This window comes from Schistocerca cancellata, chromosome 4, assembly GCF_023864275.1.
Source record: "Schistocerca cancellata isolate TAMUIC-IGC-003103 chromosome 4, iqSchCanc2.1, whole genome shotgun sequence".
Taxonomy (NCBI): domain Eukaryota; kingdom Metazoa; phylum Arthropoda; class Insecta; order Orthoptera; family Acrididae; genus Schistocerca; species Schistocerca cancellata.
The window spans coordinates 559,336,294-559,364,213 of record NC_064629.1 but is presented as its reverse complement, the minus strand read 5'-3'; the positions used below and the strand labels follow the sequence as shown (position 1 = coordinate 559,364,213).

At 40.3% G+C, this 27,920-nt stretch overlaps 1 protein-coding gene across 1 annotated transcript in view; it reads left to right on the top strand.

Moving 5' to 3' along the window:
• The window catches only part of LOC126184324 (uncharacterized), a 99,572-nt gene extending 84,827 nt beyond the window's left edge, over positions 1 to 14,745 (top strand). The window contains exon 6 of the mRNA XM_049926700.1: positions 14,560 to 14,745. Within this exon, the coding sequence (XP_049782657.1) occupies positions 14,560 to 14,745 (186 nt within the window). The remainder of the gene's footprint in view (positions 1 to 14,559) is intronic.
• Positions 14,746 to 27,920: the final 13,175 nt, after the last annotated feature.

Below are 27,920 nucleotides of genomic sequence, written 5' to 3'. Positions count from 1 at the left end.
CATTTTCACCCGTCCCCGTTGATACATATCAACGCCCGTCAGCAGCTGAAGGTATTAATATATAATTCTAATTTTCATGGTCCCTGTCTGTCAGTACATGAGGTCTAACTGGCTAGGTTTAGCTCTGGTTGTTCCTTCACGTTTCCATTTCACAGTCAGATCATGAACAGCCGACTTGGGAAGCTTTAGAAGGTTGAAATGTCCGTGATTGATTTGTTACTCAGGTGACATCCAGTGACTAGCCCACATTCAAAGTCAGTGTACTCTCCTGTCCGACCCACTCTACGGTTACTACTTCTCTACATGTAACACGATACTCCTCGCCTCTTTTTACATCGGTTGTTCCGCCTCTCGTGACCTCTAGTGGTCAATTTCACATTAGATAGGGACGTCGGGATACTTTTCAAAAAAATGGCTCTGAGCACTATGGGACTTAACAGCTGTGGTCATCAGTACCCTAGAACTTAGAACTACTTAAACCTAACTAACCTAAGGACATCACATACATCCATGCCCGAGGCAGGATTCGAACCTGCGACCGTAGCAGCCGCGCGGTTCCGGACTGCGCGCCTAGAACCGCGAGACCACCGCGGCCGGCGATACTTTTCATATAGTGTATCTCCAGTTGTAGCAACTTTAGAGGACGTTTACTGGTCAGAGGGTAACACGATCAAGGCTCTTTGTAATAGCATTCGTGCTACTAAACTTCGAAGCGAACTCCTTAGTAAAACTGTAAACAGTAACAAGTTACTCTGTGGCATTAAGGAAGCGAGTGGCGTTAGAAGGGCAGTAAATTAACATTGTTTTCTTTAGGACTCATGGCGCCTATACGAGACTTGTTGCGGAAGGATGGCGGTAGGGCTGCAACTGTCCTGTGACGAAGATGTATTGCGACAAGCACTACGCCCCGGGCGGCCTTTATCCTTCCACAGAATGCTGCGTACTTATTTGGACAGCGCGCTGAGGCAAGGAACGAGCTGCCAGGAAGATATCAGCGCGCAGGAACTTTACTACTGCTGGCTGATGCTCAACGGGCAAGCAAGCAGCCACAGCAGAAGAAGACAGTCTGATCACTGATTTACTGCATTTTCATAATGTCTTCAAATAGCGCTCAATAAATTCCATTTCAGTTAATATTGCATTATGAATCGTAGCACATGCACTCTTTAAATTCCATAGGTCATAAAATGGCCAAGCAATTTGCCTCTCTAAATAATTTCTCGATTAAAGACCCGTGTCTAAAGCCTTGACAGGTACGCAGATTACACCAATACACAGAGAGAGAATTATTAAAGCAACCTAAAATATCATAAACGCAGACCACCATCATCGATTTATAGCAGTATTCTGGAATGTCTAACACATAAACAGCACGAATTAAAAAAAAAACTATGAATTTGAAACTCATGTGGGTTGCCATTAGACGATGCAATGAGTGTTATTGACATATTACATAAAGATCATTCCAAATTTCAAGCTTTCTAGAAGGCTTTTGAGACGATTCCTCTTAAGCGACTTACAATCAAATTGCATGTCCATGGAATATCATCTCAGCTAGATGACTGTATTCATGATTTCCAGGCTGACTCTGAGCACTATGCGACTTAACTTCTGAGGTCATCAGTCACCTAGAACTTAGAACTAATTAAACCTAACTAACCTAAGGACATCACACACATCACACACATCCATGCCCGAGGCAGGATTCGAACCTGCGACCGTAGCGGGCGCTCGGCTCCAGACTGTAGCGCCCAGAACCTCACGGCCACTTCGGCCGGCCATGATTTCCTGTAAAAAATGGCACAGTACGTATTAATTGCTTGGAGCTCCCCTAAAAAGTGTGATACGCTCTTTGTGTTCTTGATAAATTTATATTATTTGGAAGACAGTTTGAGCTGTACTCTTAGATTGTCTGTAGAAAATGCCGTCTTTTACCGTTTAGTGAAGTCAGTACGAATTACAAAATGATATAGACACGATATGTGCATGTTGCGAACAATGGCGATAGACCCCTATCATTAAAAATTGTGAGATTCTCCAAGTAAGTACTGAGATATTTCCGTTGAATGTTTGTTACATGATAAATAGCACAAATTAAGAAGTTATCGAATCAACTAAATATCTAAGGATTACAATTAGAAATAACTTAAAAGGGAACTGTCATATAGAAAAGTTTGCAAGGAAATGAAAATAATGACTTCATTTGATTTGCAGAGCCTTTAGAAATTGCAGGTGCGCTAAAGAAACTACTTGCACTACATTTTTTGCCTGATTTTAGAGAAGTAACAGAAGACATCGTAAACGCTCTAAGAACGGGAGCTCGTTTTGTGATATCGCTAACTAGAGTAGAGAGTATCACGGATTTGATGAATGAGTAGGGATGTAAATCATTAAAACAAAAATAGTTTGCTCTAAATGGAAATGGAAAGCTTTCTCTTCCACATATCAAAATATTTTGTTACCTACCAATTGAGGACGGAAGACCATTGCTATAAAATAGGGAAAGTAGGGAAATAAAAGCTATTACGGAAATATTTTTACTTTCCTCACGTGCTATTCCAAAGTGTAACTACAAAGATATAGTTTGAATCTGGTGGCTTACACCCCCTATCGAGAATTTGAGTATGAATTAAACATTACTGTAATAAGTGGCGATGTGAGAAAGAGTTATACAATCCATTATCGAATTACTGCATCAGAAATACGCAGATGTCTAGGAGTTACACATGGAGTTTTTAGTTGTCATGGTTCATCGTTACATCAGCTGCAAGAGCAGCAGTAGATATGATACTGTCCATGAAAATTCCCTGCATCGAATTCAGGTAATAAAGTTTCTTGCCTGTCTTTCTGTAAATATAAGAAATGATGTGGATTTTTCAGAAAGCTCATATACCTGGCAGTATTTTCTAAACGTAGTGAAGTGAGCAACCGAAACACTACATGTCACACAGTTACTGTGTATTACAAATCATTGTTAATATTACAGTCAAGGCATACCCTTCTTAAAATTCACGGTAGTCACAGAGAGTTGTCTGTGATTGCACACAGGTAGGGACTTTGCATTATCCGCAGAGTTGAAGCTTATCTAATGCGAGATATCGCAATTTTTTTCCGCACTCAGTCTTCATACAAGTGTTATAACTTGGGTAATTCGTTAAAGTTTACGGCTGCAGCGTAAATACATACAGTGGTGTTAACAGGAGAATTTGTTTTCTTTATTCATTACAGTAATTCTTAATAATGATAAATAATGTATCGTTTACTATGATTTATCTTTGGAGTCTGTAAAAGGAACCATATGTACCTCTAGCTCTGCGCACGTCGTTTTATGGTATCCACGGCTTTATAAATAGCATCCACGTCGGTCATGCCTATTTCGTAATGTCACCGACCTACCTTACGATAATCTCTGTTGGTCCATTGTCATTGACAATTGTTTTCCAGCAGGTTATTGCGTTGGTCCTTTCTTAACTCTTGGAATCCAGCAAAGAACTTCCTTGATCCACCTACTAACCGTTCACTTCCAGCAAAGAACTTCCTTGATCCACCTGCTAACCGTTCACTTGGCTGTCATGCCCTGCTGTTGTCCACATAATTTTCATCGTGGTCATAATTGTGTCTTCCACTCCAGGCTGCGTCGTGACCAATGTGTTCATTTTTCTGACTATCATAATATTTACCAACTTGAATATATCCATTGGTCACTCATCCACCCCGAGGTTTTGAATGGCTGTAGCATTATGAGACCTTATACAACTGTTACAAGACAAACATGGTAATATACAACGTTGTTAACACTCCATTTCTGAAACACTTGAAGCATGACTTTTGAATATCCTATGTACTTCACCAAAAACATGCTAGGCGTTGTTTGATGGGTTGTTTATTTATTGTTCTTTCCACTCAATCGTCGTCTTTCTGGTTGTAGACACGAAAAATCATATGCCTTGATTTCTAAAAAATACTTTTTTGAGTTTTAATAAACGTAGCTCTACTGTTAGCGTCATTGTTTTCTACCCACAAACTTGCCTTAATAAGTTCTTCCATTAGTGGTTGACGTTTATTTGTGCTAGAGACAAACACTACAGAGTTATCTCTAAAACAAAGGCGATCCATTTATATCCCGCATGTATTCCATCTCCTTGCTCCCACTTCAGTGATTTGAAATATTTATCTAGATATTGTGCGATTAATTTTGGTGGAATAGAAGTTTCTTACGTGAATTTCCTTCTCTGAAGTCTGATGGAAAAAGGAGAACTAATGTATGTATGTTTCAGTGTAATAGTAGACATAGAATCAGTTTCTTATTTCTCAAGTGCGGTTAGTGCCAATGTTATTTAAATAAAATGAAAAGCTTCCTCAGTACCTATAAATAAAAGGCAAAGTGATAATTCATATACATTGTTCCGCTCTATAATTTTCTTGAGAGACTGTGGATTATCCATTCTCTTATATCCACTTTATTTTGCCTGGATGAACGCAATTGTTTTTCTTCGCCGTTGAGGATGATTTTTTTGAATACTTCTGATGTTACAGAGAGGTATCTGTTATGCCTATAGTTTCGTCTTCCTTTTTTGTCCCTTCAAGTTAGAAAACTGTTCCATTCTCGCAAAATTGTCTTACTATAAGTAACTTCCGTCCATATTTTTGCAAATTTAAAAAAAAATTGCTTCCAGATTTAATTATTTGTACTGAAAAAACACAATCTCATACCATCTTCGCTTTCCCTGTTCGTCGAATGGCATTCCCCTCATCTGCTATTAGTTCAAGAACGCCACTGTTTTCACTGTGTTGATGATCCATGTCTTCAAGTGGACAGGCTCAGGAGATATGAAGTTGTAGTATAGATGAACTCGGATAGAACAATCCATATAACATGTGTGAAATTTGTATTGGTTACAGAAATACAACTGTGAGAATGCAGTCCAAATAAAAACACACAAATGAGTTAGGTAAAGGCGGAAGTTTAGGTTCAAAATTGATTTTCATAAATCCCAAGTGCGACTTCAATGTACTTTCGAATTCCTGACAACTCCTCGTGTAGTTGTTATGAGGTCGCCTTGGTGTGCTTATATGATGGTAGAACTATTCATAATCCATACTTTTCATGCCGTTTCTTCAGTTTAATTTTTCTTTATGGAATTCGCCTTTCAAACACCCCACGCGCTAAAATCCGAAGAGGTTATGGTCCTAGGATCTTGACGGTCTAAAAACGTGATCATTTCTGTCGATCCTTTTTCCGGGGAATATATGTTTTAATTTATGTGTCACATGAGACTAAAATGTTAGCGACCCCATCCCGGTGAAAGAACATACGCATCCTTGTAGTCATAGGAATCTTCTCCAATAATGGCGAAAGTTCGTTTTCAACGAATTCTAGATAACGGGGTTCTGTTACACAATACGGAAACACCAACATGTGAAATGAACTGTCGATGATACCACATGACATTTACAGAGATGCGTACATGAACACGTGTCTCCTCAAAGGCATGTGGGCTTTTGTCGGGCGTATGTGTGTTATTGATAGCGTTACGAATGGAAGTGGCTTTGTAGTGATTCAGCGATTAGCAGTTAGGTAACGAGAAAATCCTTGTCTTCTATCTTTATATCCTTCTGAAAGTATTGAAACCACAGTAAAAGATATGACTAGAGATATTGCATACGTAGTGTTCGTCATATTCATTTACGAGAAACGCCGATACCTGTAGAAATTCTGTGAAGCGCTATGTTGTTCCAACTGTATAATATCTACCGCTTCATTCACACCCCATTCATTTGTACGTTCATACGAAATATGACTGCTGGGCACTGCTCCTGTCTCGCGCATTTAATGTGAAAACACGAGTAAACACTCTTGAACCTGAAACTTCCTGGCATATTAAAACTTTGTGCCGGACCAGCACTCGCTCCGAGGACCTTCGTCTTTCGCATTAAGTGCTGTACCGACTCAGGTACCCAAGAACGACTCACGACCCGTCTCCACAACTTTATTTCCGTCAGTACCTCATCTTCTACGTTTCAATGTCACAGAAGTTCTCATGCAAAACTTGTAGGACTCGCACTGCAGGAAGGAAGGATATTGTGGAGACATGGCTTACCTGGAGTATATTTCCAGAATGAATAAAAGCTGTGAGGACTGTCTTGAATCGCACTTCGGTAACTTAGTCGATAGAACACTTGCCTGTGGAAGACAAAGGCCCCGGTTCGGCCTAAAGTTTTTATTTGCCGGTCAGTTTCATATCAGCGCAAAGCCCGCTAAAGAGAGAAAAATTCATTCTTTAAGCACTCTTGAACCTGGTACTCTACGGTAATGTATGCAAGTATTATATACAGTATTGTATTCAAGCAGCAGCACCACTTTGTCCATTACAAAACCCCTACACAAATAACATCCTGGTAGACTGAGAATTTTTAAAGTGCAACATGCTTAAATGATGCAGTAGAGTTAGCCATCAAATCCCAATCAATGTTGAAGCATTCACGGACGTAATCTGAAGCACAACTTCACAACCTGGACTTCAAGTTAAAAATGACAGTCCATAAATGAACCCATAGCAACCGGAGTACCAACACACGAAATCAAAACCCACGTCTGCAATCATTTTTCTCTCTGTAACCACCGGAAATTGAACACATGTTATACACAATGTTTTATTCGAATCTGTGTATATTACCACATCCCAAAATGTTAACTACTTATCCTGAGGCCGGCCGGTGTGGCCGAGCGGTTCTAGGCGCTACAGTCTGGAACCGCACGACCGCTACGGTCGCAGGTTCGAATCCTGCTTCGGGCATGGATGTGTGTGATGTCCTTAGGTTAGTTAGGTTTAAGTAGTTCTAAGTTCTAGGGGACTGATGACCTCAGCAGTTAAGTCCCATAGTGCTCAGAACCATTTGAACTTATCCTGAAACAATCCGTATAAAGAACTTCTGAAATCTTTTAATCCTTGTACTACTGTTGTTACTTTTTGTCCGTACTGCCACCTTAACTGACGGAACGCGAATAATTCCCAAAGTAAGCTCTTTTTTGTTTTCGTCACATTTTTACAATTTTCAGTCTCTTCTTTAATAAAATTGTCATTCCACCATCTCACATCTTCGCAAAGACAACACCTGATGGTTTTGTTTTATACAGCATATTATTTCATATTCCCACTATTGCTTACTCTTAACTCTAGTCTTCCCTTTAAAAGCTGCCTGTTTCTATCAGAAATGTTCTCTTAATTTGCCTTCATCAAATCTGAAGCTCCCTTTGATGTTTATCTAAGTGAATATATTAAATGAATGTCTTTTTAGTCGGTATCTTTACACTGTTCATTTTGTATGATCTTGGTGTATAATTAATACTCGTATATACTCCTTTTATCATATAAATTCTCAAAATCTAAATTTTTTCTATCCTGTCGATCGAGTTTCTGTATCTTAATAGGTGAAAATCACTTTGCGTTGGAAAGTGTATAGGACAGACAGATCTGAAAAATATTTCTACTGTTTTACGATTTAAAAAGTTTAAGTTTTGCTTCTATTCGGCCCTTGCAATGACCGTTTCACATTTGTTATTGGCGGAAGATGTCTTTGAGGACAAACATGCTGATCTTCTCAGCAAATTTCACATATGTCTGGTCTCTATCGTTCCTGTTATCATACACTAAGTTTGCCACAGAAGAAACCTCTTTCGTATACATCTAGTTATGCCTTGAAGCCCCAGTATTAACGATATTTGCTAAATCCGTAAAAACTGGATGCGTCAGTGGCTACCACTCGGTGCTACAATTGAACGGTGCACACTAAAGCGAATTGGCATCTTGATTTCAGATCGAGCGGATTTTATAAGCAAAGAAGAAAATACAAAACTCTTAGTCGTGCTACATGTCGAGGGGTGGATGGAAGGTAAGGCGAAACAGTGGGAAAATGTCTAGGGCACCTGCCACACATAAAATGTAATACGTTCATTCTGTTTGAGTGACGCCTTGTTGGAAATTTACTTTCATAGCTGCTTACGGGACTTATGTTAAACCAAATTCTTCGTTTAAGTACGCTATGAAAGAGATATATATGGATTTACTCAACAAAGAGGGCATTATTGGACAAGGAATTTTGTCTCTCAGTTGTAACATTACATGCTTCATAGAAAATGGTTCTTTCAATTAAGTATCATCATTTTAGTTTCTGAAAGCTTACCGCATATTATGAAAATCTTTATCTATGGAAACAAGGTTTACACACTTCCATTGCCGGCCGAGGTGGCCGAGCGGTTCTAGGCGCTACAGTCTGGAACCGCGCGACGCTACGGTCGCAGGTTCGAATCCTGCCTCGGGCATGACACTACGTGTCCTTAGGTTAGTTGCGTTTAAGTAGTTCTAATTTCTATGGGACTGATGACCTCAGAAGGTAAGTCCCATAGTGCTCAGAGCCATTTGAATCATTTTTGAACACTTCCATTTTGCTTCAAGCTTCACAACTACAGAATGTCTGGTTACTTTGGGATTAACTAATTTTAACTACCTTAGTTTGGACGAGTTACCTTTGTTTAGCCACAATTTAATGAATGTAGGGCTGCAGGGGATGAAAACGAATGGAGCGGGTAAAGTTTCACCGCAATGGAAAATATAATGTAAAGAGTAAATGGTGAGTTAGTGACGGCAACTGCCTTTACAACCACATTTAGCTCTTTGGTCCTGCAACATTTGTAACAGCTTGATTCCCCCGCCTTAATTTGAGACAGTATATTCTAATTCCAATGAAGTACTTTATGTGTCACAACTATGGACGTACTACTTTTAAATGCTATTGCTGTAAAGGTGTCAAAGTTGCATGTTAAGGTGAGATATCTTGTTCACCATCACCACGGGATATCAACCACACTACGTGTCATTCTCTTTGGAGTCGATAGTGCACAATGTATTTTGTGAAGAAGAAGATATAGTAAATAAAGGTCATGAAAAAATTATTGTAATCTGAAAATTACAAACAATATGAGGCCCTAATACATCGAGCGTTTGCGCCTTCATTCCCTTCTAGTGCCCAAACAGAGATGCAACCAAGAGTGTGTGAGCTGAGACTGGCACAGACACCTTAGCCTGGCGATGCCCCTACTATGGTGGATCTGCTAGAAATACGTCAGGAAGGAAGTGGCTAAAAGAGAGACGGTTAAGTCATGAGAACGTTCGTTATAAGTGCTGTCTGACCCATTCAAAACCAGTAGATACTTTGTGCCTACCGAAGGGACTGTTGGACTATGGGCCAACGGTTGATCTTACATTACGAATATAACTGACATCTTCCCAATGATGAACGTTTGGCTTTGTATCAGAACCTTTCACTACTCCTCTGAGGGCGTGACCTCTCAGCGCAAGACTTTCTCCTGTGTGGTCCCTAGCTTGAGGGCCGTTGTGGTGAACACTGATTACGTGTTGACTGTTCCAACAAACTGACGAAAGCGATCCTCCCACTGACCAGGAAAGTGACGCCATCTTGCTACGTGGGCCACGCTGAGCGAAAACCACAGCGGTAAATTCCGCTGCCGCTTTCCCTCCTCCTGTTTATAAAAAAAATAAATATGGTATTCGGATGATGATTGTTTGGAGCACCACGGTACTTTACTAGGAATGGACCTATTGGAACTGACAGATCCCTGGCCTCCTCCGATTCTGAAGTGACTTATTCAGCCAATTACTTAGGGAACTCTAGTTAAATGTGGATTGAGAAACGCAGGGAAGTGTTCTCCAAACCAGGATCGATCCAAGTCCGTATATGTCTCCAGTTTAACGCTCTGCGCCTGGGACAGTTCAGCTGATCATTATGTTTATATTATTGTTGCTCACGTGGGTGCTGAACTGTTTTAAACAAGGAATTCTTTGAGTGCAACGTCGCAAAAGGCCAGTGATGTTCAGGGTATTCGACGTCCCACACACTGCTTACCATGCAACCACACCATTGGCTGCTAATGGCAACAGGGGGCGGGATTGCAGGTATCCCATGTTGAGCACAACATGATGCTACAGAGCGTAGTTGAACAGCTTAGTCGACGACTAACACACAACAGTGCAACAATGCTAATTGTGTTGATACAAAGGAGACCAATGGCATCAATAAATAAAGCAAATATTGCATTATACCAACAACAACAGTTGCCGAAGTTGGCATTTTGTCAGAAAGGAACCCAAGGAATTTCGCAGAGTGAGAAAGAGGTGGAGGATGAAACATTAGCGTTTCTGCAAGATGAGTCAGTAGAATGCGTGGTGTCGTATACGCTCGACTGAGCGGACATTGTGCATGAGGAGTACAAAGATGACGATACCTGATTAACAAGTGAAAGTGACATAGAAACATATGTCAAGCCATGATGGTCGTCATCCTTGTCAGACAGGGAGTCAAAAATCCCGTATCCAGTGAATCGTAGCAAAGGAAAATCGTTGTCCAAGAAGCGAGTACGAATCATAATTACGTACATGGGAAATCATCCGCACCATAGTAAAAAAATAATTATGTACATATTTCAAGTAAGTTCGTGTCAATGTGACCGTGTAGTGCGTAAGAAAAACTATGGATGCTCAAGGGAGGGAAAGGCGCACATGTTACAAAAGCTGATGCTTGCGCGTTTAGAGGATGCTCGAAATAATGTGCCGGATGTGCACGATAGGAAACTCTTACTTGATGCACATCAAGTTGCGAGCGACATAGATTACAGTGATTTCAAGAGAAACAGTGAATGGCTGCATGACTTCAAACAGTGCTACAGAATTGTAAGACGTAACGTAATGAAGTTTCAAATAAAACGTCAACCTGCCGATGCACAGCAAACTGCGGAACAGGCCCGAAAATTTGTAGCTGAAGTACGCAAACTTATCGCATCGTTCAATAAGAGATTCGTTTTCAATTCTGCCAATCGCGATTTGAAGAGAGAATGGATATGAAAAGAACCCTGGGAATTAGAAGTACCAAGAAAACTGTATCAAGATCAACTAACGTCAATGCCTTACAGCATTCGTATACGACTATACCGAGCGTTAATCTAGATGGTAAACTATATGAGAAGTTATTTATTGTGCTGCGAGAAGTTCGAGGTGCTCTGCCTCCCACGACTCTTTCTCGTGTGCGTGACATTGCACGGGCAGGACAACTTACGTCACAGCAAAAAAGAGTGGGAAAATGGGCGTAAGTGAACTTTAACTATGGTAAGAGTACTTTTGCTTCATTTCTGGTCTGTGTATAAAACTCATCCTCCTTTACAGCAAAATATCCCTTCTGAAAAGTGTGTCACATAACAGCTCATACCATCTTGAACCACTGGACAAATTGAGCCTCTGGACGTTTGTTTTTTCCGTGCCTACAAAACGTATTATCGCATTATCTGCAGCTGTGCCTTAGAGGATAGTCATTTTCACTATAAACTCCACGACATACTGTTTCGCATTCAGTTACGTGCCATCAAATTCCGTCAGTTCTTATCACCACGTTACATCAACATGACTGTATATGCTTTCTTAAAGTTTGGTTACCTAGCTGAACGTCCTGTACGATTTATAACTCTCAAGTAATTCGCCATCGATCTTGATGGTGCGAACCTCTGTGATCACTGTGACGCGCCATTTTTCCCTTTTCGTTAGGTGTTCATGGTGCTAGTTAAGCGGTTTTCTTTTTTTTTTTAACATTCTTTGAACGTCGACGGTGTCCATTTTGTGAGGTGTAATGCATACATCTCATAGAAGGTAGATCACTGCACCTCCCGCACATTCATTTTATGTCGCCCTCCTGATGCACGTGGCGAGTCATTCCTTTCGAATGAGCCTTACTAAAGGTTGAACTTGCGACCTTGCACACGAGGGGTTCCTTGTAAGTGTGGTTCACAGGTCTCCTTTAGGACCAGAGGAAGTTTAATGCAGTCAAAGCCGTAAGTTTGTGTAGCATGAGCAAACTTTATGTCAAATGTAGGTTTAGTAATCACTCTCACAGTAACAAACTCAGACTTTTGTGCTACTGCCCTAAACGTTCCTTTCAACAATTGCTTGATCGCGATGGGACGTTAGATACTGACTGGCTATAGGGGTAACTCTAGTGAATTTCTCTGCCATTGGCTGCGCAGTATCTCCTCCGCTGAATTCATACTTCATTATATAATTAACGGGGGAATTGCGTCCTTGTCAGAAATTCTTCTGATCATGGCACAAACAATCGAACGACGGTTCATGGTTCTTACTATCCGAGAAGTTGCGAGGTTCTCTGCCGATCAACACGTTTGTAGTTTTAATGCTGTCATGGCACTTTAAGCATGACGATGAACATCTTAGTACTCTGAGTGCGTGACTTGCGCTCCATTCCTGGTTTGTAATGTGGCACTTTTAGCCCAGATGCTTGCTCTGACGACTTTGGGGCAGCTCCATCAGCGTCTTGATGGACCGTGTAAGCAATATGATCCAGTCATTCTTAGAAGTTGTCTCGATCTTCAAAACAATCCGTTAGCTGCATACCGTCCAGTTCGTCTTGCAGACATCCATTCCGATGTCTTTCTGTGCGATACTGCTCAGTTTGTCACTTGTATCCAGTACAGGATATTGCCACTGGAGAGAAAATCGTTGACAATCTACCACTCAGAAATTTGGGTGAGTACAGGAGAACATATTGAGAAATGGAAGGCAGATGATGCCATTGTAGTGCAAATTTCCGGGTGCTACCCGTGTTCAGATGATATAAAATAGACGATGTAAGGCTGTCAGTAGCTCAACTTTTGAGCAGGAGGTAGTAAAATGCTATACAATATTATGTGCAATAATGGTACAACATAGGAGAATGGAAAGTGCAGATGTGCAAAAAGGCATTGAAGGCCTCTAATTGTGGGAGTTCATATCATATACATGGATTACATTGTCATCTTAAATGGTAGAAGGACCCTAACGTCTGCTAGCAAGATTATATAAGGAATACATGCAGCCCACCCTCTAAGAAGCAGATTATGGTTTACCGTCACTTCGACGACGTCATATGACTTCGAGCCTAAGATCTGATACAACAAGGATGGGCGGAGGATAAATACTATTTCTTGTTAAAGGTATCAAACAAGAATTTACATGCCAGTGCTGTTCACTAAAGTCACCTTTTTGTGAAAGTTATTTTCAGCTAGAGTAGTGGCTTCAGAATCCGAAAAACTTTTTTTATGATATGAAAACAATTGTTTTAAAATTCCAGTTCCTCCAGATGGATTATCAGTCCATTTTTGTTACACTGTAATGTGTCAGCTATATTAACAGTGAGTTAATTCTCTTTCTTTTCCACTATCGATTCTTCGAGTAGAAAACACTGTGGCATCAGGGCATATATTGAGAATCTAATAGTGAAGAAATTTCTCACAACTTATAGGTACATCAGCTTCACGCGCCCTGACGAAAAACTTCAAGTGAAACTTGGAAAGCCGGCCGGAGTGGCCGTGCGGTTCTAGGCGCTACAGTCTGGAACTGAGCGACCGCTACGGTCGCAGGTTCGAATCCTGCCTCGGGCATGGATGTGTGTGATGTCCTTACGTTAGTTAGGTTCAATTATTTCTAAGTTGTAGGCGACTGATGACCACAGCAGTTAAGTCGCATAGTGCTCAGAGCCGTTTGAACCAAACTTGGAAACACAAAAATGGAGCTTGCGCTCGAAAATACGTATAGCAAATAAAAACCGAAACATAGAGTGCTAACGGGCTTTATTCGCAAAACATATCCCTTCAATCCAAAAAAATTCGAGACTGGATTAATAAAAGACAGAGAAAAGTTAATATAGTGGTTTTACTGCATCAGGTGTTCTACATAGTTCCCCCACCTCCTTCACCCACCCCCCACTTCACGCTTGAGTACAACGCACAGAACGTTCACAAAACTATGCGGAAGTGTTAGAAAAGCCCTTCTTTGGAATGTTGTTCTATTCTCTCGTCACGTGCGCAACTTCTTGGGACTCGTCGAGCCACCAAAAACCCATTGTCGTTTTGAGGTAGGTTCGTATTCAGAACACCAAGTCTCGAGAAAAAAGGTTGCCTACATGTTGCAGTTCAATAAAGTTGCGGCAGGAGTCCACGCGTCGTTGTTTTTGGGCAGGAGAAAAGGTGTGCGGGACGAATTTTGCACACTCTTTGTCCTTCTGCGAAACATCCTGGGAAATGTCTTAAAAATTGATTTATAGATGTTCAGTTCGTTACTCTTCGTGATTTGTGACATATCAACGTTGATACACGATGGTGCACGTCCACTACTTAACACTGCCTGCACGTAGCTGCCTGCTCGAATGCGTATCTGTCGTTTGTAGTTTCAAGCTGCCATCTAAGTACTGCGCTGTCGTCGCTTGTACGTCAGTAAGAAAATCAGTCTCGGAGCTTTTTGGGCGGATGGTGTATGTTTCACTGCCACGAAAAACCTGTTATACATTCGTTAAAATTTGCTGCAGTTAGTTGCTTCAGCAGCTCAATGTATTTCTTTCAGTTGAAGTTTTCTTATATGCTGAAAAATTTGGAAAATGCTATCATATTTATTGTTGAGCTGCTAATCTGCAAAAGGGGAGCTGAGATCTTGTGTGTGTTCGCAGATCCACTGCGAGCAGTATCCTGTAGACTCCCTGGTGTGTCGCGGGCCAGCCGATCCGGAGAGCGCCAGCAGCAGCAGCAGCAGGAGGCAGCCACATGCAGCCACGCACTCCTTCCTCTCCCTGGCCACGGCACCAACTGGCATAACCTGCATTTCTCTGCTTCTTGCCGCCATTTCCAGATTCTAAATCTATCCCTTGACCTAATACTGGACTCCGGACACCTGAAGATCAACTAATCTATACGACCGTCACTTTACCTCCTGGTGGCAACTCAGTAGTTGCACAGTATATAAGAGCAAGCAACGAATAATTAATTCTTTGTTTCCGCAAAAACTTTCGGTACCTGCCCCACCCAGAATAATTATCAATTACAACGAGATTATCCGTGTAAGCACTTAGTGCTTTTGTAATTAGAACACCACCTTCCGTCATCTCACGAGCGCGGGAAACCAAAACGGCTGATCGTTTCTGTATGTCAGCTTTCTTCGCATCAGCCCTAGATTCTAGAATTATCTTGCCAAAGCTCCTGTTAATAACGGTTTCCTACACCCTTCAAGCGACTGCCTTACGGTGCTGCTATAGTTACACCAGTAGTATGAACAGCTCACAAAAAACGAAATTTTGTTCCAGTAATTTAGCATTAGTCATACCCTTCCGGAGCTTCATAAGCTATGAAACTGATAGTGTGTCTCTCCATAACTTAAGCGCAAATGATTTCGTGGCTGCCTTTTTGAGATGTTAAAAGGAAAAAAAAACAAAAACTGATCAAACATATAAGCTAAATTACGTAACTTGGACACTGATACATTTTGTAAACAGTCAACAGCGAATGAATGTACGCGAAGAGGCAAGCAGTTTTCTGTATTAGTAACACCTGTAACTTTTTTATCTAACGATACACAGAGCAAAAGTTTTGTTTTAAGGGAAGGATAATCTTTTCTTAATGAAATTCTAAATCTCTTCGACAGATAATTTCACTGACAAAATGTTCGCGGAGGTTTGCAGTGTTTTAAAAAAAGAGTTAGTTAGACAATTATCTAAATGTGCGATAGGAGTCATCCCCTCCACAACGCACCGTTTTTAGCATCCGGCCCGCGCTCTGTTCAGCGATGTTTACAGATGCAGAAAATGAGATATAAAGACTTGACCCCTACCTTGGATCTTGTATTTAGAGAATTACCTATTTATTTTCGGGGAATTTTCACTTCAGTTGTCAACAAATCAGTGAACCTCTCTTTCCGAAAGGTTTCGAATGCCAATAAAGAAAGTGAATGATTCCATTAAAACATAGTTGCGTCAGTATTTCCACAGATAAAAAGACACAAACGTTAAAAATACAAGAAATTACTTGTTGAAAACTTATTTTCGATGCCTAAAACAATTTTCGAATTATGTGAGATGTCCATGTTACGCTGTACACGGTCAGTATCAACAAATGAATATCTTACCGGCCTTTGTGAATTTTCCAGGCAAATTTAAGACAGAAACATATGAGCTTTGTGCTCATAAAAAATAATCATATTCAATAATGTGGAGCCGACACTATCAACAATGAAGCAGAGGAAAATCGTCATGAGAAGCGTGTCAACTTCGATGCTACCATGACTCGCTCAACTTCCTCCTTTGGTAAAAAGGCCAATATTGAATTTTGTAACAGTAAAATCTCACACAATTTCAGTGAGTTTATTGACAACACTGTGCCTATTTTATTTTAGAAGGTTTCTTCTTTGGTATATCTGATTTACGATAAGCATTGACTGGGCGCTCTCCACTTTCGTCTGACCTGTGTATCTTCCTTAATCTTCTGCCAACTCTGTCAATTTTTGGTGCAATATAACATTTCAAACCTTCTTCTTCCTCTTCCTCTTCCTCTTTACCCCGCAATCTTCCCTTCGCTGACCTTTCGTTCCAGAAAATTTAAACGCAATGTGTTCTAGCTAAAATGATTTCCCCGTTCTTATTATTTTCACCACTATCCTATTCTTAGATGTACTTCTTCATTTTTTATTCTGTCAGTCCATTTAACTTTTTTCGTGTCTCCGCAACAGTATTTAAAAATAACCCAGTTTTCCTGTTTCTTTTTGCTTTTCCATGAGTCACTGCCACCTAAAACCGCACTCCAGGCAAATCACGCAACCCATCTCTTCCTTAGTTCTTTGTGATTTCTTTTAGCCTCAACAAATCTTTCGTCTTTGCAAAACTTCTTGCATCATAAATATTCTGCTCCCATTCGCTATCACTAAAAGTGGTGGTACATCCTCCTAGGATTCTGTGAAGGCTGATTGATCGTCTGCCTTCTTAATTATCTTTATCGTTTCTCCTCCTAGAGTTGTGCCTCTTGCGTTTTCTATTCCTGTATAGCGTATGTTAACTTACTATTATAAACAGTGAAAAACGTTGACAACAAACGAACCCATGTCTAACAAGACTTCCGACATCCGTTTTATGTTTCCTCATCACCAGTCTAATGTAAATTTCCTATATCAGTCCTCTGTTCCTCTACGAATATTTTTAAGGTCTGATGGAGGATACTCATACCAAACATATCAACTGCCTTTTCACAATCAACAAAACAAGTGTACATATATCCCTGTTAACTTCTAGCATTATTTGTCCTGAAATCTTCAAATATCGAATGGCATCTCGTTTTTCTTTCCCTTTCCTGGATCAAAAGTAATCCTGCCCCACACTTTACTCAGCTTTTCCTTTGTACAGGCCTATACATTACCTTTCTAACATGACATATGAAATTTATTGTAGTATAATCTGATTCATGCGAGTAAAATGAACGCTATGTTCTAACATCGTGGCCTATTGTGGAACATTCTGGAACAAATTCACTGAGTGTACTCCTAATATATACTTTGACAGATTCTAAGTAAATCTACGTCAGTTTTTTTCTGTCTCTTGTAGTTGCCACGCTACTAATTTCTGGAACCTCGTACGAGTAGACTTGTAAGGCCCTGAACATAGTGAGAACTTATGTCAAGGTATGAATGCAGTTTTAGACGAACACTTGTAGTTCACGCGGTAATTTTTTTATACAGACAAATAAAACATAATTTCAAGATGGTCTGCTACTGATAATTGATATAATTTTCCATCATTTCACTGTAGTAGACTACTACATGAAGAACAGCCCAGTAGCCGCTAAGATGGTTACACCACAAACAGCCAAAAGCAATGCCAACTAAGCTGACGCAGAGGTGATTATCTTGAACAGAAATTAGACCTGGAGATGACGCATGTGTGACATAGATTAGAATTCTGAACCGTGTGCAACGCAGACTGTACTATGTTTTTCGTAATCGTTACGTCGAGATGACACAATAAAACAAATGAAGATGGAAACGCGAACGTTCACTGATATCCTCATAAATCTTTGTTCGTATGTATTGAAACCTGGATGCGTATTCCAAATCTTGTCTGGTATATGAATTACAAAGTAATGCACTGTGTAGTTACAACTAGATATTGTTCAATATTTTAAAATTAATGCTGTATGAAGAGATTCATGCTTATTTTGTAAACTAAGAGAAAGAGAATCTTTTAAAATTCAACTGTATTTCTTACTTTTTCTTATGAAATTTGCATCTTGTTTTATGTCACTAGCTGACTTGTTCACATCATTCTTAAGAGACTGTTAAACGCTTTCCTGATAGGACAGAGGGGCTTCAAATTTCCAATAACTATACCATTTTTGTGAGGTTCCATTAATGTCGTGTGTTTAAATTACACAGAATGTAACAATTATTAACGCTAACATCGAAGCTGAAAAATATTTTTCTTATATTTTTCTCGTGAATTTATACCAAAGGTCTCACCATTTTAATTTAAACCAGCGTATAATGGGAGCTGGTAGATAATTTTAGTTTGTAATTGTCTTTGTCCTCATGCAATTAAATATACTGTATATATACTTTTAAGAAATTCTTATAGTCAAGTAACTGATTTGCTTGACGGTCTTCTAATACTGAAATGTAGATATCACATCACAGTGTAAACTTTGTTTCCAGGCGTTACCCCGTGTTATACACGAAAGTACAATACGAGAGTTACATACAGAATAACTATCTACTTTACGTTTCTTATAGGAACTGTTATAGTATTGATGATAAGACTATTTTGTTTTAAGTAAGTTTATAAGATAAGTAGAATTAAGAAATGTATATTAATTATTGCTCAATTTTGAAAGGCTCTAAAAGTTAACTCGTGATGTTAACTGCAGAGCTATATTAATCTGACACAATGAAATACGACTCTCCATGATTCTGTGAGCCAGATCAAATCTGCAATACATCTGTCCAAATATGAATACAGAAAATAATGTACGTGCTTATTCCTTGCTATGTAAAAAAGCTTTATTGTTACTTGTGGTTGTGTTTCGAAAATTAAACCAGTGCTATGCTCAAGTGTAATAAAGGAAACGTTTGTATAAAACTGTTTGAACCGTACCAATAGCCACGAATCACCTTGTAAATTGCTACACTGAAACTGAAGCTGAACTTGACCTTAACGATAGTTATTTATTCGTGGAAGATTTGTCAGATTAAAGCTGGTGTCTGTTACCAATGAGTTTTCTTTTTCTTTTAAATAACTCCCTTGTTCCATCGTCGAAAGCACGTTGTTAAAATGAAAAATTTCGTTTACAGTACACATCCGAAAACAATGACAACCTGAGGCTATTATTCGATGTTATGCTTAAGAATAGAACTAAAACTGAAGAAAAAATAAAACATTGAAAAGTAGTCTTGAGTATTCTACCACACCGCTATTTCGTTAGCTGTGATTCAAGCAATTAATTATGTAACGTTTTTAAAACCGGATGTTTTTGAGAAATTATTTTATTATCAAAAGAAAACAATTAGTGACGCAATACTTTTTTATTTGTGCCTTTATAACATGGAGTAGTTACGTCCTGTGATTAGCTTGGAAGATGGAATTGTGGATTTCTTTCATGGTAATCCGTGACATGTACACTGTAGAAGCTAATACTTACGTTGTGCAATGCGTCTACCACATCATTATCTGAGGTAAGTGATATTTTCCTATCAACACAGTTACACATTACACTGAAGAAGCGAACTTTCTGTTGCCATGTTCAACACTACATCAGTTACAAAGCTGCATTATATCAATGTGCACTCATGTTCCTAAAGTAAACAATGATCGAGAACCAACAAAAAAGTGTACACTAAAAGGTTGCCGGCGCATTGTCGTAGAACGTCAGCCAAGGGCTGTGCATGCCGAGTGTGATACCCCTATACTGGCGATATACCATAGATTGTAGTGCCATTGCAATTGAACACAGGATACCAGGTGGCTTCCGGTATTTTATATCAAGTTGGCCTGCATGGCTTAATGGAACACCGCCCACTGATGAGACTTCAGCAATGATTTCCAGAGAGAGTACTGCATTTGGAGTCTTTCAGCTTCAAACATTTCCAGTATGTTCAGTAGGAATTTTGTCTGGACGACTAACTCGTGATTCGACACCCTTGATACCCTCGTTTTACAAGTACTTGCCTATGAAGCCCCATGTTATTGGAAATTATGAACCGTATGTGTTCATACACAAAGAAAACAAAGCTGCGAATATCATTGCCGGATGCTATCCTTACAGATCCAACTCATCATAGAACCCTCAGGAACACATACAGCGACAATGTCAGCCCCTTTCCACGATACCAGTACAATTAAACTCGCCCAAATAAAATGTATGAAGTGAAGGAGGATGAAATCAATGAAGATGCGATGATATTAAATGATGTTTGTGGAAACCGTTCAGAAATACTAAAACAGCAGCGTAATTAATATGTTTCATTTTATCCCCTTTCTTGATGTTTCGTCCTACTCACGCCCCATGGACTGGTGTAGGCCGTCAGCTGTACAAAAATTCCAGCTAATGGTATTAAAATACCAGTATATGTACACTGTCCAGTCTCATTAATGTGACCGCCAGTAAGAAACATTTCTCCGTTGAGGATTCATAGTGAGGACAGCCCGGTAGAGGTCGTTCCAGAGACTCTGACTAGGTTTCAATCTGGGGAGTTTGGTGGTCAGGGGAGTACGGTAAACTCACCCTGGTACACTTCGAACCACGCACCTACACTTCGAGCTGTGTGACACGTTTCATTTTCCTGCTGGTAGATCCCATTGTGCCGAAGAAAAACAGACAGTATGCAGGGGTGAGCATGGTCCTCAGTGTTAGATACATACTTATGTTGATCCATTATGACTTCTACAATGACGAGATAATAATTCGCCAGACCATAACACTCCCTCCTCACGCCTTCACCTTCCCGAGAAAATAGCACGGTGTTTGCTTTCAGACGTTTCATGCCTTACACGCCAACGGCCATCTGTCATCTGGAAAGGCCACCTGTCGCCACTCAGTGGACGTCCAGCTGTGGTACTGGTGTGTAAATTATAGCCTCAGTCACCAATTGACGGCATTCAGCACGGTTGCATGAACAAGACGCTGCTGCGGAGGCCTGTGGGCAATAACGTTCGCTGAACAGTCGTTGAGGAGAGATTGTTGGTAGCCCCTTGGTTCGTCTGGGTGCTGAGAAGCTGAACAGTTGGACATCTGTTCGCCTGTAAACAACTCCACAGCTGTCCTTCACCCCTGTCTTCTATGGCCCGTGGTGCACCACCACTGCCTCAGCAACGGTTTTGGATGGTCCCCCCCCCCCCCCGTTAGCTGAGTGGTCTAGGCCCCGAAATGCCACGCCAAGGGGCCCGTGTTCGATTCCCGGTTGGGGCAGGAGACTTTCTCCATTCAGGGACTGGGTGTTGTGCTGTCCTCATCATCTGGGGTTTATGGGTGCTCAACATCGAGGTCATCAGCGCCCTCATAATCATTTCATCCCCATCTCCGACGCGGAAGTCGCTCAATGTGGCGTCGAATGCCATAAGTACTTGCCCTCGGCGGCCGAACTTCCCCGAATGGGGGACTCCCGGCCCACAATGCCGTATGCTCATTTCCCACGGCATTCTGCATTGCACCGTATAGTTTAAGCAAAGCAGTAGGCAAAGCTTACAAACTTCGCCCTTTCGTAAATGCTTCCACCCTTGGCCTGAAAGCCAATGATCATGCCGGTTTCGACGTCAGGTAAATTGCTCTAGCTGCACTGTTTCAGCCCCCCCCTCCTCCCCCACCACCACACGCCCTCCATACACGCCTCATACATATCCTCCATTGCTAATACTGACACCTGCCGTCTGTGAGTGGTTACTGACGGTGGAAATAGAGGGTGGTCACATTAATATGACTGGGCCGTGTAGTAGTACCATGCTGGAAGCTGTTTGTTATCTCTATGAATTCATCCAATCTCCCAGACCACGAAGCAGACTGCTAATGTCAGAATGGGTGGCAGGATGTGTAATACAGTGTTATACCCATACTACGGGAACGGATACGAGGTGTATATGTACTAGTATTATTGTCATCTTCTTCAGCGTCTGAGTCTGCATTTTGGTCATAAAGTGCGGTTCATAGTCAATAAGACCTCTCCTTGGCATAACAGACTAGGCTAAATAATAAAGTACGCAATTGTGGACCTTCACCTTGTCGAACTTCTCTTAGTGCACGTCAACTCACTTCTACTACATTTTTATGGCTGAGAGGACTAGTAAGCAGGGTGTGTTAAGAGCTTATTCACTGGCAAATTATCTCTTTAATTCTATCAGCCCCATAAATGCAGTCGTCTACGATGGGAAATTGTGGGCTGGCTCTATATTTTCTGGATAGGCTGTGACCCTTGAAGCACAAAAGAAGGCGGCTGTCAACAAATTCACCCCAAAAAGCTATCGGTTAAACCGATAAGTCCTTCCAACATAAAAGAAGACCACTTTGGTTACAGCCTACTTTCCTGTTATGCTGATGTCAGATATGAGTTACCTGGCGAAACTGTTTAGCGTTCTCGCTTCCCGCGCCCGGGTTCCCGAGTTCGATTCCCGGCGGGGTCAGGGATTTTCTCTGCCTCGTGATGACTGGGTGTTGTGTGCTGTCCTTAGATTAGTTAGGTTTAAGTAGTTCTAAGTTCTAGGGGACTGCTGTGTTATGACAACAAATCAGTTTCAACGGCGCACTCACTTTTTTCACCAGATAATAATTTCATTTCTCTTGTGCCATGGCTTATCGAGATGTACTGTCTATAATACAGATGAAACTTTTAGACTACTGTAACAGCTCATAGCAGATTCAATGAAATTCCCTTCTAGCAAATGGTTCAAATGGCTCTGAGCACTATGGGACTTAACATCTATGGTCATCAGTCCCCTAGAACTTAGAACTACTTAAACCTAACTAACCTAAGGACAGCACACAACACCCAGCCATCACGAGGCAGAGAAAATCCCTGACCCCGCCGGGAATCGAACCCGGGAACCCGGGCGTGGGAAGCGAGAACGCTACCGCACGACCACGAGACGCGGGCCCCTTCTAGCATCTGGCTTGACTTGGTCTGGTCCTTGCTTAGAAATACGTGTTAAGTCTGGGTATAAAACGTGACATGAAACTTGATCACGCATTAATATTCGCACCAGTATTGCTTGGCTGCTGCAAAACACTTGTTGATTCAACTTCAATGATTTTACCTGCCTTGTTGTTCCACTTCTAGTAAGTATATAATTTGTAAAATTTTTTCTCATTCACACTTACCCTCTAGTCTTTCACACATTAGTATCTGCAACTATTACGAAGTCTGAGACTTCTTGGTTAAATTTCATCATATTGCACCATACAGGTACTATATGGGGTGATGAAAAAGTGTCGGTTTGGAGGCCATATAGTCCAGAATCGGTATGCCAATCAGACAAAGGCACCGTGACAACTGAGATAATCCAAAGGGATTCTGATCGTATGAGAGGTTCATCAACAGCAAGACACAATCCATACCTTAACTGCACAACACCCATGGAAACACTAGCGGTGACAGCGCTACTAAAGCAGAGCTATTAAACACAGTTTTTGGAAATTCCCTTAACGAAGAAGACGAAGTTAATAGTCCAGAACTGAATCTTGATCAGCTACCTACATGCGTCACTTAATAATAGATATCCTCAGTGTAGTGGGGCAGCTTAAATCACTTAATACAGTCTTTCAGTCCAGATAGTACACCAATTAGGTTCCTTTGAGAATATCCTGATACAATGAAAGATTAAGTAACCTTGAAATTTTATCAATTGAAAGAAAAACAAATGTTAGTTTTAACAATGGAATTTGACAATTTGCAAGAATAAAATACAGAATATTTTAAATAAATGCATTTTGTTAACTTAAATGTCTAACATTTAATGTCTTTTCTTTCCCTTTTTCGTTGTTGTATTGTTACCCATAAACTTATACTGTTTTGACGTAAACATTAATAAACTTAAAGAGATAATTCGATCTTATAATTATTATTCTAGGCTTAGAAAATGAATAGTTTTGAAACTGGGTTTTAACAACTCACGCAGGGGCACAAAATTTTATATTACCACGGACGCTCAAAACCAGGCGTCTGGACATCGGAGAGGCCGGTATCGTTCCGCTAAACCGTCAACGTGGCGTGGTTTCCCGAAACCAATGACCACTGGAATTCCTGTGACTTAAGGGGCTCCGGAACGCCCTATACTTGCAATGTTAAAATAACGCTTATAAATTACATCTTTTCTCACAAAGTATTTGAGGTAGGAAGTTGAAATTTTTACAGATTATTTATTGGAATATGGGCTACAACTTAACACAGGGATTTTACAAAATTTTAGTTCAGTTATTAAAGATAATTTTTTTCAATTGTAATGAAAATTCACAACATTTTTTTGCAATTTTTTATTTATATATTCAAAAATATACAGTTTTTTGGATAAAGGCTGTGTTAAATTATGCAGAAGGTACTGTGTAACATTCACTGAAAGTTTGAAACAAATATGTTTGGAAGATCCTTACAAAACATGTAATTAGTATGAGAAAATAAAAGTTTTGGGAATCGAGCGACAAAGATTGCATTAACTTTTTAGTGCATTCCAGATCCATAGGATGGATTATCTTCATCCTCTGCAAACTCCTCCTCCAGCTTCCTCTTGTTCCTCCTCCTGTTTACTCTTGCTTGTATTTCTAGACTCTTTACAGCCCTGTCTGCAGCCCGAAGGCGTTCCTTGTCTAAAGCAAGCATCGCTCGTACCATGTTAGAACCTATCTTCATTCCCATATTTCTAAATACCTTGCAAATGGTTCAAATGGCTCTGAGCACTATGGGACTCAACATCTTAGGTCATAAGTCCCCTAGAACTTAGAACTACTTAAACCTAACTAACCTAAGGACAGCACACACACCCATGCCCGAGGCAGGATTCGAACCTGCGACCGTAGCAGTCCCGCGGTTCCGGACTGCAGCGCCAGAACCGCTAGACCACCGCGGCCGGCCTAAATACCTTGCACCTTACAATGTTGCCATCATTGAAAGTCGCAACAGCAACTTTACTTTTACTCATTATTATACTTCAACAAAACAGAGACTCAAGAAACAGAATTAATTACGAATATTTTCGAGATAACGACAGAGTAAATAAACATGAAACAACCGACAATCACACCAGCGATATATATTGAACCATCACAGGTTAGCCACAACACATACTTTATCTCACATCACTAAAATGTACCTGATGAACACGGACGTTAATAATAACACCATTTGACAGCAGTTTAACAGCGCCACAGTGGGTCACGCCCATGTAGAACACATTTCAAAAAAAATTTAAAAATAGTTGTAGTCTTCGGAATTCAATAAATTATATATCTATTAAAAGGTAATAGTCTGCAGATTCAGAAAACGCAAAAAAGTAAAAATTGAACTGTTCATGATTTTGAGCCTTTCCGGAGCCCCTTAAGCCATATTGAGGAATTTCTGAATTAACTGATACGTGGTCGTTGGACTTCCTCCGTCCCTAACTAATGATTCAGTGGATGACTATTTTCACTTAATACTGTAACACTGAAACCAGCAAACTCAGCCATCCACTCCCTATAGGGAGTTTTGCTTTAACAAGAACCTGTGGGTGCCTGTTGGCTACCACATTAACTTGTGAATGAAAATAGTCCTAAAACACGTTTCCTAATGTTCATAAGTTAAAGCATGCTCTTCTACTTTAGGATTTAACTGCTAAAAGAAGTAACAGACATCAACCCAGGCGTAGGTCAACAAAAAGCGCGCTGTTGGGTATCGCCTGAGATCCTGCGGGCGATGACATGATGCTCAAGGCATGTGACGTAGTTCGCCAGTGGTTCCGTCTTCCTGTCAAATGCCGGGAAGGTGCGGTAGCGATGTCCGGAAGACTTTCGACATGGGGTCAATGAGACAGAGTCGATTGCAGACATCAGGTCATATGGTTGTCTAACACCAGTGACTTTGACTGCTGCACGTTTTGCAAAATCAGTAACACTTGAATGGTCATATCTGTTGATAAAACCGTTCTTTTCATGGATTAGGTCAGGACTGCTCACTCACTGGAATCAACTAGCTTTTCTTCTTGGCTTACCACTTACCATTCACTCACAAAAATAAATAAACGGAAGGCACCTTGCCTTTTCGGTTCAGGTAAGAGATGTAGTAAGTTTGTTTTATACCCCTAGTTTCTGTATTCCCACATTTCATCTACTGTAAAACTTAAAAATATTAAACTAAAGTCCAAAATTCGTTTTATCAAGTGAGAAAAGCTTAAAAGTAAGATTGACTCTTGTTTTGTTTTCATAGTAAAACAATTATAAGATACTTGAAATTAATTTAAGTATCTACAGTCGTAATTTAGCGATGTGGCGCAGTGACCAGCACACCGGACTCGCGTTAGGGAGGACGACGGTTCAAACCCGCGTCCGGCCATCCTGGTTTACGTTTTCCGTAATATCTCTAAATCGCTTCCTGCAAATGTCGGGATGGTTCCTCTGAAAGGGCACGGCCGACTTCCTTTCCCATCCTTCCCTAATCCGATGGGACAGATGACCTCGCTGTTTGGTCCCCTCCCTCAAATCAACAAACTAACCAACCAGTCGTAATTTGTAATCACTATGACTATAATGTCCGCAAGAATGATAAATTAATCAATACCAAGATTTATAAATAAAATTAGGCCTATTTTTCTCAAAGTGAATCAGTTTCTTTTCTCGGTGATATATGCTCTGCTTTTGAAAAGATATGCTCACAGGACACAGACGTAGCTGGAATACATAATACTTTCAGAAACATTTGGTATTGCTTTGGATACAGCAATTATCTGATTTTCCATCATCTTCATGGATCGCTGTTTCTAGGCTCATATGTCTCAGCCCAATATTTATCTAGTTCGACTATCGCGGCACGTCCATTGTCGCGCCTTCCTCAGAGATGAGAACACTTTCCAAACAGTGTCCATATTTGAACTACAACTGTTGTTATATAATCTGTTTACATCTTCAAACGAAGCAAAATTTATGGCTCCCAGGGAACAGAAACCAGTTCCCAACAAAAAGTAATAAACGATCAGAAACTATAAAGAGTAAACTCTTTCAACATATTAGAAAATACTGTCATATTCATGACAGAAATGGACATACAAAAGAAGGTATAAAATATAATTACGTTAACAGAACACCCTATAAAACTCTCAGAACTAAGCTAATAAGGAAATTCTACCTAAGCTGTACAAAACGATCTCAGTACCAATTATGACATTTGGGAGTGAGTGCTGGGCTGTAACAAAAAAGAAATAAATAAAGAATACAAGCAAAGGAGATACATATCCAAAGAAGAGTAGCTGGATACACACTACCTGTCAGGAAGCTGAATGTTGACATCGGTGAAGTCCTGGGAGTGAAAAGCTTAAGTAATACAGGAAAAACTGAAAGGACTATGTGAGAAGGATTGAAGACGACATAATACCACAATAAATGACGAATTATTATTCAGTGGTCAGAATTTGTAAAGGAAGACGCAGGAAAATGTGGAGAGAACAATAATTTCGATCAAGGGGCCGTAACAGACAAATGCCTAATACATGCAGAAAGAAGAAGTCTTCCATTTTTTTTAATTGATGTTTTAAGTACATTGAAGTGAAAAGATTTGTAGTTACATAAAAAATCCTGGACCAATGCATGAAGGTATAAATTTTGTCAGGCTCAATAACTCAGTGAAAAGATAGAAACAAATAATGTACACATTTAATATCATATAGTTAAGTAAAAATAATTACATAAAGAAAAGGAAATAGCACAATCAGGCTGTGAAGATCATGCGATAGTCGACCAATAGCTGCATTATTCTCTGTCATTCATCATCAGATGCAGTAGGGAGGAGCTTGCAGTTCAAATGGTTCAAATGGCTCTGAGCACTATGGGACTC